Source organism: Simochromis diagramma, unplaced genomic scaffold (assembly GCF_900408965.1).
Source record: "Simochromis diagramma unplaced genomic scaffold, fSimDia1.1 OVJJ01000333.1, whole genome shotgun sequence".
Taxonomy (NCBI): Eukaryota; Metazoa; Chordata; class Actinopteri; order Cichliformes; family Cichlidae; genus Simochromis; species Simochromis diagramma.
The window spans coordinates 3,821,672-3,835,143 of NW_024386765.1; the positions used below are offsets into that span (position 1 = coordinate 3,821,672).

Genomic DNA, 13,472 nt, shown 5'->3' on the forward strand with positions numbered 1-13,472 from the left:
TTCCTTTTCAGGCAAGAACTTTATTGTCTCATATTAATCTAAAACAAATATTTCAAGCGTTTAGATTGGTGGGCAAACCAAGACATTAACAGACAACGTATTGACGTTTCAAAATTGCCTTTTCATTGTAATACAGTTAGACCAATTACAATTAATGCAAACGTCCCAAATCAGACACTTTAAAGTCTCTATATACAAAACTTTAACTGCAGAACATTTCAAATCATTCTGGTGGCACAGGGTTTTTGCTCTAGTAAAATATAGTGACTTTGACCTGAAACGTAGTTCTTTAGTGGGAAACTGATTTCACAACTGAAGACAAACCAAAAAAAAAAAAGTTAAATATACAATTACTATTTTATTGAACTTTCACTTGATTCAACAACTAAATTACAGATCTGTGTCCTTCTGTACAAAGGAAAAAATGATCTGAGCAGGAGAGTGAAAGGATCAGCGGGTGAGTTTCTGCAGGTGATCAGAAACAAATTTGCTCCTTCTATTGTTTATTAACAGCCATAATCCAATATTTCAGAGTTCTGCTCATCATGTGGACGGTCGGGATCGGTGCTTCATCTTCTCTGGTTCAATCCTGTGAGGTTCTTCAGCTGTGAAAAAGAGGCGTGCAGACATTAATGAACACAGTTTCCTTCAAGAACGTGAGAGTTAAGAGCACAGATCTAAGAAGAGGATGAAGACTTAAGTATCTCCGCTAATCCTGTGGCAGAAGTTATGAGAAGAGTGAATTTAAATGGTGAATATAACACAAAAGACTCACTGTAACAGCAGCTCCCATGAGTCCCTGCACCACTGCTTCACCTGTTGACTGCACCTACACATCAAAGTGGAACATACAGCTTACACATGGCTGAAGAACAGCTTCAGGTGTCACATAAAGACTCATTTTTACATGATTTCTCTTAAAACGCTAAATCTCAGGTCATTTATTTGTTATTATCGTTGCTGGGTGATGCTGCAAAGCGATTAAAGATGTGCTTCTGCAAAAACATTCAAAAGAAGTCAGGAGTGAGTCTTTAACAATGTTTCACTCTCTACCTGTTTGGCTGTGGTGGCCATGTTGACTACATCTTGGATGCGGTTATCGAGGAAGCCCCAGGTGTCCTGGTAGTCTGGAGAGGAATCCTGAATCATCACCAGCTCTGTGGTGTTGTAGATGCCCGTCAGCGCCGCACGCTTTGTGTACCAATTCATCTACAACAGAAATGAGTCCTGCAGTTTTACTCCTAGTCCACATTTAGTTCAAGGTAAACTCAAAAGTAAAGTAAGTAAAACGGATGCAGTGGCACATAAAAGGTCAGCTTTAAAGAAGAGCACACAGGAGACTGCACCAGAAAACAGTGCTGTGCAAAAGCCTTGAACTGCCACTCATTTCTTTAGATTTAGCCAGGAAAATGATTGCACCGCTTTATCGCAACATGCAAACTTAAATGTAAATACAACAAGAGCCAACATGGGGCTGGTTAGTTAGCTACAGCTTAGACAATATGTATGTGATAGTGGTGATTTTGTCCTTGCACACAGTGTGAGAGCATGCATTGCCTGCAAATTTAAGCACGACTGGAGTTTGTGTTAAGGCTGCAGGTGTCAATAGTTTTCCGAGGTTACACCTTTACTGAAACAAATCAAATATTACCAATTACTACAAATGTATCAATAAAAAAAATGTAAAACGATCACTCATGAGAAGGTCGTTAGCCCTCTTTTTCTCTTTGTTAGTTAAACAGTATCTGTGATATAATCTGCTGGCTGGAGCGATCATTCGCTGTTTTTATATAAATGCTCAAGTGGCACCTGCCAGCCAATAAGAAACAAGTATTTTCAGTGTACCAGCAAGGACAAAGTGAGGTGTCGATAGGGGCAGTAACCTGGGAGGTGGCAGGTCGGATATTTTGAGGGTGGTGATGAAAGGGGGACAGGAAGCTATGAGGAGGAGGAGAAGAAGAAGAAGAAGAAGAAGGGTGACAGGATCCACTCACGTCTGTGGATCGGTCTCCAGCGTAGTACCAGATGTCGTCCATCAGCGTGGAGAGGTGCTTCAGGCTGTCGGGGATGTTGTGGGGAAGCAGCAGTAGGCTCATCGCCTGAGAAGACAATATCAAGTAAAGCTTCCTGACCTGTGAGCACACTCAGAAGCAGCTCATATTCTCAGTGTTCCATGCTGTACCTGTGGCCATGTTTCGATGTAGGGGATGTACATGCGCAGTCTGGTCTCTACAGCATCTCTTATAAAATCTGCAGTCTTCTTTGGTCTGCAAGAGAAATCTGTCATTTTACATCTTTCACATTTTTTCATATTACCTGTCCCGCTGAGTGTTTTATTTTCCAGCCTAAAGCGTAGGTGAGTAATCGACCTGAATTAAACCTGAGCTCAAGCTGAAGTCAGTCACTGCAAACCTCCAAACTTCATGTGGCCTTTAGATTAGCTCAAGAACAGTGCACAGAGAGCATTATTGAATATGTTTCCATGGCTGAGCAGCTGCATCCAAGCGTTAGATCACCAAGCACAATGCAAAGCATCAGATGCAGTAGTGTAAAGCACAATGGCACTGGACTCTCGAGCAGTTGAAACGTGTTCTCTGGAGAGATGAATTACATGTCTAGCAATCGGATGGATGAGTCTGGGTTAGCACAGTGCAGACTGACAAGTACCGCTGTCCTGGCAACCGGCAAAGTGTAAAGTTTGGTGTAGGAGGGATTATAGTGTGGGAATGTTTTTCAGAATTGGGCTCGGCCTCTTAGTTCTAGTGAAAGGAACTCTTAATGCTTCAACACACCAAAAGGTTTTAGATAATGTCATGATCAAGTGCATATGTTTGTGAAGGCAGAGAGCAAATACTTGTGACAATATAGTGTAGCTGAACTGCAAAGTGAGCTGCTGTGTATACATACTCAGCTTGGCCCAGCTGGACCTGATTGTGCTGTTCAGCCAGGATCTCCGTCAGCTGCGCATTGCACTGAGCGATGAAATGTAGGACCAGGTCTCCGGATCCTTTCTCGAACATACCGGTGGAAGCAGAAGACAAACCCAGACTCTGGTACAGACACAACAACCACAGCGTTAACGGTGCAGCTTACATACGAACACAGGGCTACACGATAAAGTCTTTGAACTACTCTCTCACCTCAGCACCAGCTGCGATAGCTTCCATCGACCAGCCGTGCAGAGGAACAAACTCCAGAGCGGCAGTCAGGATTCGAGCCTGAAGCTGCTCCTCTGTTTCATACTCCTCATCTTGCTCCCCGCTCTGATCCTGGTAACTTCACAAAGACAAACGGCAATGTGAGACCAAGTGTAGCTCTCCCACATCAGAAAGCATCTTGTAAAATTCCTGTTGAATGACAGAAGTGACTAATGTAACGATTACTGACCTGGTGTTTGGATCGGTAGACTGGTCGGCTGCCGGATCGGAAGCAGAAGCCGCCGTGTCCTGTTCAGCAGAGCGAGCCTGGTAGTGCTCATGGTAGGTGGTGGATGAGGAGGTTGAGGAGGGAGGCTTGTCAGATTTGGACTCATCCTGAAGCCTCAGCCCTGCACAGTGGAAGCCTCGTCTCAGACTGCCGCACTGAGGGTTTGTTGCTGTTGGTGCAGCCACCACTGGAGCATACAAATATATGGATTTACAGATTCATTTTTAATACGGTGTACTTGTTTATTTCTCGTAATAATCGTGCTGTATCGAATCTCTATCGCCTGTCACTTTCCTCCCAGTGTGTGCTGTTGTTGTTCACACTTTTACCAAACTTTTAGAAAAAGGATTAAATGTGACAAACCACAGTACAAAGTCTCACATTTAAATTAAACTCAAGCTCAGTGAAACCTGTACAATTTATCACATGGTATGACTTTATTTCCCCATCTGTTACACTTAAGAGAAATATTGGTGAGAATGCTGCACTAAATACTTGTTATACTACACTCATTGGTCACTACATCAGCTGCTTGTTAAGGCAAATATCTAATCAGCCAATCATGTGCCAGCTATTCAGTGTATACTGGCATATAGACATGGTCAAGATGACCTGCTGAAGTTTAAACTGAGCATCAGAATGGGAGGAAAAATGACTTTGAAAGCACCATGGTTGTTGTGAGAGAAAATTTCAGAAACTGATGACCTGCTGGGAATTTCCACACACAACCATCTCTAGTTTACAGAGAACTGTCTGAAAAGAGAAAATATCCAGTGAAAAGCAGAAGAACATCTCTGAACGCACAACAGTGGAAAAATGTTGCCTGGTCTGATGACTGTCGATCCTCGTCTCAACAGTTCAGGCTGGTGGTGGTTTAATAAGGTGGGGGAATTTCCCTGGCACGCTTCTTGAAACCAGCTGAACACCATTCAAACACCACAGCTTGAGTATTGTTGCTGACCATCTCCATATGACCATCTTCCGATGGCTGCTTCCAGCAGGATGAACACGTCACATCATCTCAAACTGGTTTCTTGAACATAAAAAGAGTTCACTGTACTCAAATGGCCTCCAGTCACCAGTCCTTTGGGATGTTGTAGAACACATTCATAGATGTGTAGCTGATAAATCTATAGTCTCGGTGTGATGCATTCATGTCAACATGGACCAAAATCTCAGAGGAAAGTTTCCAGCACCTTGCTGAATCTGAGCCATGAAGAATTAAAGCACCTCTGAAGGAGAAAGGGGGTCTAGCACAGTGCTAGCACCTAATAAAGTGACCTGTCAGTATAGGACATATGGACTTAGCTTTATTCGTTTATTCATTAACTATATATATTCTATATATGTTCTATCAAATTATTCCAATAAAATGTGGGCAAATTATAAAAAATACCCCAGTATTCCAAAGTATTCCAACGGGAGCATTTTAAAATTGATTTATTATACTAACTCAGTATAAATTAGGCTGTTTAGGTATCAAACGATTGATAGCTTTCATAGTTTAAGTGTGTATTTCAGTGGAAAATGTGCGGTTTGGTACATTTTTTGCAAACTCTAATCAACAAATACTGAAGCTTTACCGTAAATACACTCCGATAGGAGACTGCACGTGTGTGTGTTTCACAGAACTTGCAATGATAAGAGGAAAAGGGAGCTATAATTAGGGGTTTCATTAGAAACGCTCAGACAGCTTGTATAACTGCAGACAGCACGCCCCCTCCCGGTGTAGGAACCTGTTTACGTGTTTACCCTGCAGTCACCTGTGAGGTCTGCCCGGCAGAGCCAACCCGGATACTACAAACCTCCTAATAGCCCGGTTTTTGGAGCTACACTCAGTTCCCTGTTGCTGATATCGTCCTTCATGATCACCTTTGGCGCGATCAGCTAACGCTAATAAGACGCTCGTTCTAAAGGCGCTGATAAAGCAGACACAGACACGCGTTCTGGAAAACGTGTCCCCGGCTCTCCGGTATAGTCACAAAACCAGCGGTGACCCCTTCTTACCGCTGCTCAGGCCACGGAGTGCCCTTCCAGCCCGCAGACCTCTTAGTAACGCCGCCATATCAGCTGCTCACAGCGGCGTCACCACCGTGCGACTCGCTCCCACAGCGGAAATCCAGTCAGAGCATTTCAAAATAAAACGCCTGAATTAGGTGTGTATGTTTGTGTGTGTGCGTTTTTCATGTCTGTGTCCCAGTAATCATAAACTTGGCCATTATTGTAGCTAAAATTTACATATAGAGCATTTAATTTCCCAAACGCGAACACTCTTTTTCAGTGTTTATACATTTAAACTCAATCACGCCTGTAAATTACAATAAAACTAAGACCATCGAATTACGCAAAAAAAAAAAAAAAGAAGTAATTTTAATAAATTTAATAGTTAAAAACTTTTCCATGAAAAGGTTTGAAAAATATATTTTGGATTATCCTGTATTAGGTAAGCATAAACCTATTGCGTCTAAATTAATTCATATAAAGTCAAGTATACATAATGTATGAAGAACCTTCACGCAGCCTGTGGGCCAGGCTCAAATACTTTACTTTGAAAATAGGAACCGGAAACACGCTCTGACGTAATTGTAGCTGAGTTTAACTGCCATCAGGACAGCAGGCAAGTCTTCGTGTAGGCTCGGTTTACGTTTTGTTTCTTTAGTTAATTCTGCCACCAGAGGCCTTTTAGGAGAGCAGTAGACAAACGTTAAGCCTTTGATACTGCGGGTAGCCGTGTACCGGGAGCTGCTTGGTGTTCACGCCGTCGTTAGGAGCTGATTACGAGCCTCTGCCGGTGCTGCGTCACGTTGTTTGCTCCTCGGAGCTCCTGAAACACCGGAGTCAAGAACAAACCTCTAATTATTGGTATATCACGTAAGCGGTTTTCTGTTTTGCAGACTTTAAACACATCTCTTCACTGTCACTTACAGAGCGACAGGGAACCTTCTAGACCTTTGTACGATAACATTAGAATAACATTTTGTAATTTGGCTCTGATTGGATCTTAAAGGCTTTTTATTACACTCATTTGCACTTCCACATTTATATTAGAATAGCTTTACATTAAGATTCACACTTATATAAATACCCCTTTGATTTGATTTTTACTGTGATTTTTACTTTAACTAATAATTAGTTAATGTAAGAAAACATGCCTTTCATGTATATTGATACTGTGTTTTTAGGAAATCTCGAATGATATTGTGCCCATCTTTGAAGCACTTTGGGTCAGCTTCTGTTCTTCAAATGTTCTGTAGGATATGAATAAAATAAACGTTACAGTCAATACAAAAAATTTCAGACATGTTTCACAGTGCAGGTTTGAGGTATGCGGCCCAGGACAGATCCCCTAAAGCTTCCTCAACATCATCTACCGCTGAGTAATTACATGTCTGAGAGGATGGTGTGTCATGTATGAGTGCTTGAACACAATATGAGGTACCTGTGCTTTTGGTAAATACACCTTTAAAGCTCACAGAACACGTGGAAAGACAGAGATGGCAGTTTAAAACCATTCCCACATAGTCCAGTGGAGCCATGTTCCAAAAGACTTGAAGCTTTAACAGCTGCCAGAGAGGCTTCTGCAGAATACTGAATCAAGACTCTGTGTAAGTGGGAGTGGAGTTGAGCACTGGATGAATCTGTTGTGTCTTAATGTTACAGACATGCCAGTTTGGCCTTTCTTGCAGCCTGGCTGGTTCATCAAGTTACAGACCTTGGGTTGAAATTTTACAACCTCCACAGACACCAAAGCTGCAGTTTCTTTTCATTATTGTTTCCACTGCTGCTTGTTTCTAATGAACAGCTTAGCTTCGACCCGGCTGCTGTATACAGAGTCAGAGAGTCTACACGATAGCAGGAAGAAAGAGTTCACTTGCTGTTGATTTTCCCAGAACAAGAATTACAAAATTTACTTTTTTGTTTTTGTGCAAGTACATGTGGGATTTATGTTGTCATGGTGGAGGCCACAGCAGCAAAAGGATGGAATGCTGCAGTAGTCATTACCTACACCTTCAAACACACAAACTTTGATGCTGCACTTTCAGGTATAAAAACTTGAGTTCACTTCCTCCAGGAAATCATGGCAGACCTTGGCATCAGAGCAGGAGACAAAGTGGTGCTGGTGTGGGCTCAGCCTTCAACACCTACAGCCCTGAAGCAGTACGCAGAGGAGCTGGGAGCGGTCGTCGGTCCGGATGGCAGAGTGGCGGTGGAGAACATGGACAGGCTGCTGCTGTGTGAGTTCACCTGATCATTTCTTTTTAACACATGCTCTGACTTAACCTCTTAAGGAAAACTGCTGAAACAGCAGCTGTAGACTGTCATCATCACCACAATCAACACGCGTTAAATTCCCCTGCATCTCTGTCATGAGTTCATGTGTGCAAATGTCTAAAAATAGTCACAATTACAGTACTTATCGTAACTGCTACTTAACTACTCAGGAGAACAACTGTTAAAGAGAGGTGCTTTCTGAGGTGGCGGGAATTTAAAATGCACTTCATGTACCTGGTGCACACAGATCTGCCTGTAAGAGGTTATTGATGAAACTTGCAAATGAATATTTCTGAGTCGACAGAACTTTAAGACAAAGGAAACTCGAATCCACAAAGAATATCCATTTTCTTCCAGTGCACCTCCACACTGGGTCTTATGGTTAACCCACCTCCTACGTCTCACTTTGAACCCCTGCTCCATTGTGAAATACTTTAGTTTCCAGTTCAGAACATAGACATTAATTGTCTCCTCCTGTCCTCTCCTCAGCCTCTCATGCGGCCTCCACCTTCAACTGGGTGCTCTCTTGCCTTCTGGCTGACAGCTCCTCCATCCACACTTCAGAGACTCTAGCAGAGATAGCCAGAGTGCTCAAACCTGGAGGGCAGCTGGTCCTTGATGAACCAGTTACAGGTAAGAGACAGTAGTCCATTCATCCATTTGCTGCTGGAAGATAAAAAAGATACTCCAGATGTCCCACTTAGCATCTCCTCCTGAGGGATGCTGAGATACTACGGAGTCTCATGAGAGTCTGGATCAGAGTGTTCTTGACCCTGTGATCTAGTGTGCATTTTTTTCACATCTGAACCAATCACTGTTCAGTTATTAAAAGGTTAAACACCTCCTGAAGTAGGAGCTAAGAGACCCCAAAAAGACAGGGTTCCAAGAAATCTTCTAGTACCTAATTCCTGCAGTCATAAGAGCTGTGAAAAGGTTCCTGTGCCCCTGGAACTGGGGCATTTTAAGGAGCTCCAGCATTACTCTAACCTCTCCAAAAGTTGATTCTGTTCATCTGGACGTAGCGTTTTGTGGGAGAAATGTTTCATCACTCATCCAAGTGACTTCTTCAGTCTCAGCTGACTGCAGGTTTCCCCAATCTTATAAACAGTACATTTGCATAATGACTGAAACCAGCCCACTGAAGGAACAATGGGCTGGGAGGTCAGTTCCTTAATCTTAATTATGCAAATTCTCATGACCATTGATCAACATTAACAACAAACCATTACTCTGACCGCTCTCTGGAGCCTGCTACTCGTCCCGGCAGGTGACTTGTAAGGATGACAGGTGAAATAGTAACCACTGGCAATGCAAAGTGTTCAGGTATCAAGTTAATCTCACTTCAGCAGCATGACTGACGTGACTTTGAATGAGAGTGAAGGACACTGTTGTTTGACACGTGATACAAGAGTGGCTTAAGTGTGCACTGTTACAGTGGAAACGCATTAACGACAGCAGTTTAGGTGTATTTATCCTCTGTGTCGATGTGTTTTAATGTGCTGAGTATATCTGTGTTATAGAATCAGAAGGACAAAGTGTGAGGACAGCTGAGAAGCTGGTGTCGGCTCTGAAGCTGTCCGGCTTTATGTCAGTAACAGAGGTGAGTAGTTCACACTAGGGCTGTTCGATATAACGATATATATCGGGTGACGATATAAAAACGTCTGTCGTTTCATTTTACGCTATCGTTTGTTTCCTAGTGTGGCAAAATAAAATGTTTACTGGCGATATTTTTCATCGTTTGATGGTCACTGTAGTGGTTATGTTAATTTGTTAAAGTTCTCTCTTTCTTTTATATTTAATATGACCACACTACGGATGGACAAGCGACTGTTTTTACGCGTTGCCGTTAGCAACCACGATGGTAAAACAATGGCGTGGCTCCGCCGTCTGCTTGTTTGTTTTGCATATTAACCTTTCACAATAAAGCTCAAGATCCTGTTGAGACTTTTCAAAATAAACTGAATCCCGTGAAAGAGTATGCAGTATTTACGGATGAGAAGCAAAAAAGAGCCGTCAGGTGCTAAAAAAATAAACCTTAGACTCAAACGTTAGAACAGGCTTTTCCCCGCAGCACGCCGTGTAATAAATACTCACAAAGAAAACGGCGGCCGTTACAACTTATGTCTAAAAATGTATAGCTTCATGCATTGGCCAAAAGTCATAACTCCAGGTACACAACGCCCAGCTGAAAACACTTCATGCAAGTCGAGCTGCCCGAGATTCACGGAATTTACAGAAAATTTTACATGTTTGTGATTTATATCGTTATCGGGATGATAGATGTCTTATATCGGGATATGAGATTTTGGTCATATCGCACAGCCCTAGTTCACACTGTGGAGTAGAGGGATGTTTTCCCCAACATCTGTAACTGTGTACTCCAGCAACATGCATATTCAGGACATTATTCCACTTAGACCAGCTGATCTAATGTCAAACCTTGAGGCACCGGTTGACATGTTGTGGAGTTAGTTTTGGGTTTAAATTCCTGGAAGCTTGTCTCTGTAAACAGATTTTGAGTCTCCAGCTGCTTGAACAGTGAGGAACATGATTGGAAGAAAGAAGTTGGTATGGGTCTTTCAGTTGCTGGCTTCTGAGAATCCCCTTACTGAGGAGGTCTAATTATTGTTAATAGTTTGACCTGATGGTCATTTTTGCTTCCTCATTCACACAGAGCATCATCTGCCTCCATCGCATCCTATCCCTGCCATCCTCCTCTGTCATGTCCATATTCAGCATCCTTTGTCCACTATATCCACCATCCCTCCTCTGCACATGTCACAAGGGTTTTCCCTAAAACCTGCATACCTTTTTAGTTTTATTTTATTTTTTTTAAATTTGCTGAGATTAAAAAAACGTGAACTTTTGGGCAAAACGCTACACTGCCACTTTCTTCCCAGCCCAATAACGGTGTAATAGGAACAGGGAAAGTGCTACACCGACATGACGCCACATCCTACCTTAACCAGTGCTGATTAATAAGGGAGGGCACGGCATAACTGCTGCTCTGAGTGTGCTGCACATCCCAGAGTGTTAGTATGAACATGGAGGAATCCTCAGTTCACCGTGGGTCCACCAGTTAAGCAGTGAATTTAGCTGCTACACGTTATTTCTGTGGGTCTTCACGTCACGGGTGGAAAAAAAAATGCTCCCAGCTGGGCGTATTCACAAGGCTGGATCCAGCCCCTGATTTTGTGCCATGCTTATATCAGTTTGCTGTCTCGTCATTCAGATCAGCAAAGCAGAGCTCAGTCCTGAAGCGCTGAGCTCCCTCAGGGCAGCCTCTGGTTACCAAGGAGACTCCCTGTCTCGAGTCCGCATATCTGCCTCCAAACCCGACTTTGAGGTGGGGTCATCGAGCCAGATCAAACTGTCGTTTGGGAAAAAGACAGCCAAGCCAGGTAGGCTTCATAAGTACGCTTTGTTCTTTCTCCTGTTGTCTCTGAATCCACAGCTCACCGTCTCAGTCAACTGTGATCTAATGTAATAGGCTACAGATGCCAGATTCCCTTTAGTTTGTAGAGAGGTTTGAGTTGATGATGATGATAGGGATGAGCCCTGTGGTGCAGGATTACAGATTTATGGCTCTAACAAAGGAGAAGTTACTGTCTGGGCATTAGGAATACTTTATGTTAATAAACAAAATAACCTCAGTATGTAGGTTTTTTTTGTTTTTCTTAATGTACTTTAAGAGTGTTAAGCTCTATGATTATGGCTCTGAGTTCTGCTCAGTTTAAAATGAAAGAAAATCCAACTGAAGAAACATGAAGTACCACTATGAAGTCAAGAACAATCAGGTTAGGAATCTGCTGACCAATTTAAAAAAAACAAACAAACAAAAAAAAAAGTTTTTACATTTTAAAGACTATCAACAGAAGGCGAGTGACTTTCTCGACTCTTTATACAGACACAATAATCCAGTTTGTCTGCGATCACTTTTTTTTTTCTTTTCTTTTTTTTTTTTTTAATGAATGTAATTTCCATTTGGAGGACGAAACTTCATTTCCTATTCGGGGTGTCTGTCATCCTCACTACAGTAGCATTTTATTTTATTATATTTTTTTAACAATGCTGCATTTGCATCATTATAAGTGACGAGTGAGTCTGTGAGCTCCTCAGACTGTCTGTGCTGTGAAGCTAATGTTGGTTAAAATGTTTGATTTCAGCAGAGAAACCTGCTCTGGATCCCAACACGGTGAAAATGTGGACGCTGTCAGCCAACGACATGAACGACGATGATGTGGTGAGTTTGTACACAGACTGAAGCGCTGAACCACGCACACGTGACCGTTTATTAGGCAGGCTGAAATCCTCTTTTAAAGAAAAATATATATATTTCAGCACGATGTAGTTTGTGGGGAATTGCTGATTTTTCTGCAGTTTGCTCAAACCTGGAGTAATGCAACACATAAATGACACACTGATGTTTTTCTTGTCCCTCGTGTTTATGTTCTGTGTAGGATCTGATGGACTCGGATGCTCTGCTGGATGAAGATGATTTGAAAAAACCTGATCCAGCTTCTCTTAAAGCTCCGGCCTGTGGAGAAGGAGCCGACAAGAAGAAGAAAGCCTGCAAGAACTGGTGAGGTTTTGTTTAAATCTCACATATTTTAGAGAGATTTAAGACCAAGATCCGAGCTTTCAGAAATGTCAGTGCACTTTTAACCAGATATTACACGATTTACCCATGCACAACCTTTGGGCTCATGCTCATTTTCAGCTTCATGACTTATAAAATTTATGTTTGAGATGTCCGCCTTAAGGACGTCTGCTCTCACTGACAGCATACAGATCCAGTGTTATGAGCAATCTGAAGTTTGCAGCGATCTGAAACTTTTGCATGAGCATGAAGGACATCATGTGACGTGATGCTGTACTGTATGTTTGTGTAGCACGTGTGGGCTAGCTGAAGAACTGGAGCAGGAGAGTAAAGGAAAACAGAAGACTGACCTGCCAAAATCAGCCTGTGGAAGTGTGAGTGTATACTTTCAAAAGCCTGCATTGGTTGCTCATCCCTCCTCTGGTTCTAATAAAGAAATAATAATTATCTTTGTTCTGTTTGTGGCAGTGTTACCTTGGCGATGCTTTCCGATGTGCCAGCTGCCCGTACGCGGGGATGCCGGCGTTCAAGCCGGGAGAGAAAATCGTTCTGGACAACAAAACACTGACGGATGCTTGAAACACAACTTCAGCAACGCGCACTGCTCAAACCTCAACACGTGACATTCCTCTCTTTTCCGACCCAGTAGACACGATTCCCTCTGATTAAACCCCGAGGATCAGTGAGGCACCTCGCTGATCCATTTTGTGTATAATCCACACGGGAGTAAATATGCACTGAGAATGTTTGAGTCCTGCTGTGATGAGATTTAAAACATAAAGTAAACTCTCAAGATGCAATTACACCATACAGAAATGTTTTTTCCATCTGTCAGCTGGATTGCAGGTTCCATCATTGAAGCTTCAATAGAAATGATTCATCGTTGACTACAAAGTCTATAGTGAGAGCGCCTTCACCTGAAGGCTTTCTAGGTCATACTGAAAAGCTGACATGCTTTCTTTATTCCTTGAATTTAACTTCCATTTACACCTGATCGCTAACAGCTGAAGAACCGAGTGGAAACATATTGCTGTTTAAGATTTACGAACGCTGACATCGAAACCAAACCGCGTTTAAACCGTTCAAATGAAGGGTCTGTATGTATGTGGAAGGCAAAGAAGTGTTGTTGCCTCTCTTTGTTTCATTGCAATAAACTAAAACCAGCCTTACA

The 13,472-nt window shown here is 42.5% G+C and overlaps 2 protein-coding genes across 4 annotated transcripts; one reads left to right on the plus strand and one right to left on the minus strand.

Annotated features, from left to right (window-relative positions):
- On the minus strand, nucleotides 1-5,560 carry coq9 (coenzyme Q9 homolog (S. cerevisiae)). The gene is made up of 9 exons (XM_040036507.1): nucleotides 5,434-5,560; nucleotides 3,388-3,613; nucleotides 3,141-3,276; nucleotides 2,908-3,050; nucleotides 2,183-2,267; nucleotides 1,995-2,099; nucleotides 1,054-1,209; nucleotides 776-829; nucleotides 1-605 (listed from the first exon to the last, which is right to left on the minus strand). Exons 1-9 carry the CDS (start codon nucleotides 5,489-5,491, stop codon nucleotides 570-572), a joined length of 999 nt encoding a protein of 332 aa, XP_039892441.1. The 5' UTR covers nucleotides 5,492-5,560; the 3' UTR covers nucleotides 1-569.
- Nucleotides 5,561-5,974: 414 nt separating this feature from the next.
- ciapin1 (cytokine induced apoptosis inhibitor 1) lies at nucleotides 5,975-13,470 on the plus strand. 3 transcript variants are annotated; one of them, XM_040036538.1, is made up of 9 exons: nucleotides 5,975-6,043; nucleotides 7,499-7,661; nucleotides 8,188-8,331; nucleotides 9,219-9,298; nucleotides 10,934-11,102; nucleotides 11,868-11,944; nucleotides 12,162-12,283; nucleotides 12,594-12,675; nucleotides 12,770-13,470. In XM_040036538.1, the coding sequence occupies exons 2-9, from the start codon at nucleotides 7,505-7,507 to the stop codon at nucleotides 12,878-12,880; spliced, it is 942 nt and encodes a 313-aa protein (XP_039892472.1). In that variant the 5' UTR covers nucleotides 5,975-6,043; nucleotides 7,499-7,504; the 3' UTR covers nucleotides 12,881-13,470. The 3 variants fall into 3 exon arrangements, with proteins under 3 accessions (XP_039892472.1, XP_039892453.1, XP_039892463.1); XM_040036519.1 differs by having other exon boundaries at nucleotides 5,993-6,297; XM_040036529.1 differs by having other exon boundaries at nucleotides 5,993-6,288.
- The last annotated feature ends 2 nt before the right edge of the window (nucleotides 13,471-13,472 follow it).

Bases quoted from the DNA above. Each gene is read 5' to 3' on its own strand.
- coq9 (XM_040036507.1), bottom strand. From the start codon at position 5,491: ATGGCGGCGTTACTAAGAGGTCTGCGGGCTGGAAGGGCACTCCGTGGC. The intron at 3,277-3,387 runs GTCAGTAATCGT...GTCTTTGTGAAG, and splicing joins TCTACCGATCCAAACACCAG to TTACCAGGATCAGAGCGGGG. The intron at 606-775 runs GTGAGTCTTTTG...TCTTTTTCACAG, and splicing joins TCATGGGAGCTGCTGTTACA to CTGAAGAACCTCACAGGATT.
- ciapin1 (XM_040036538.1), top strand. From the start codon at position 7,505: ATGGCAGACCTTGGCATCAGAGCAGGAGACAAAGTGGTGCTGGTGTGG. The intron at 9,299-10,933 runs GTGAGTAGTTCA...CTCGTCATTCAG, and splicing joins GCTTTATGTCAGTAACAGAG to ATCAGCAAAGCAGAGCTCAG. The intron at 11,945-12,161 runs GTGAGTTTGTAC...TGTTCTGTGTAG, and splicing joins ACATGAACGACGATGATGTG to GATCTGATGGACTCGGATGC.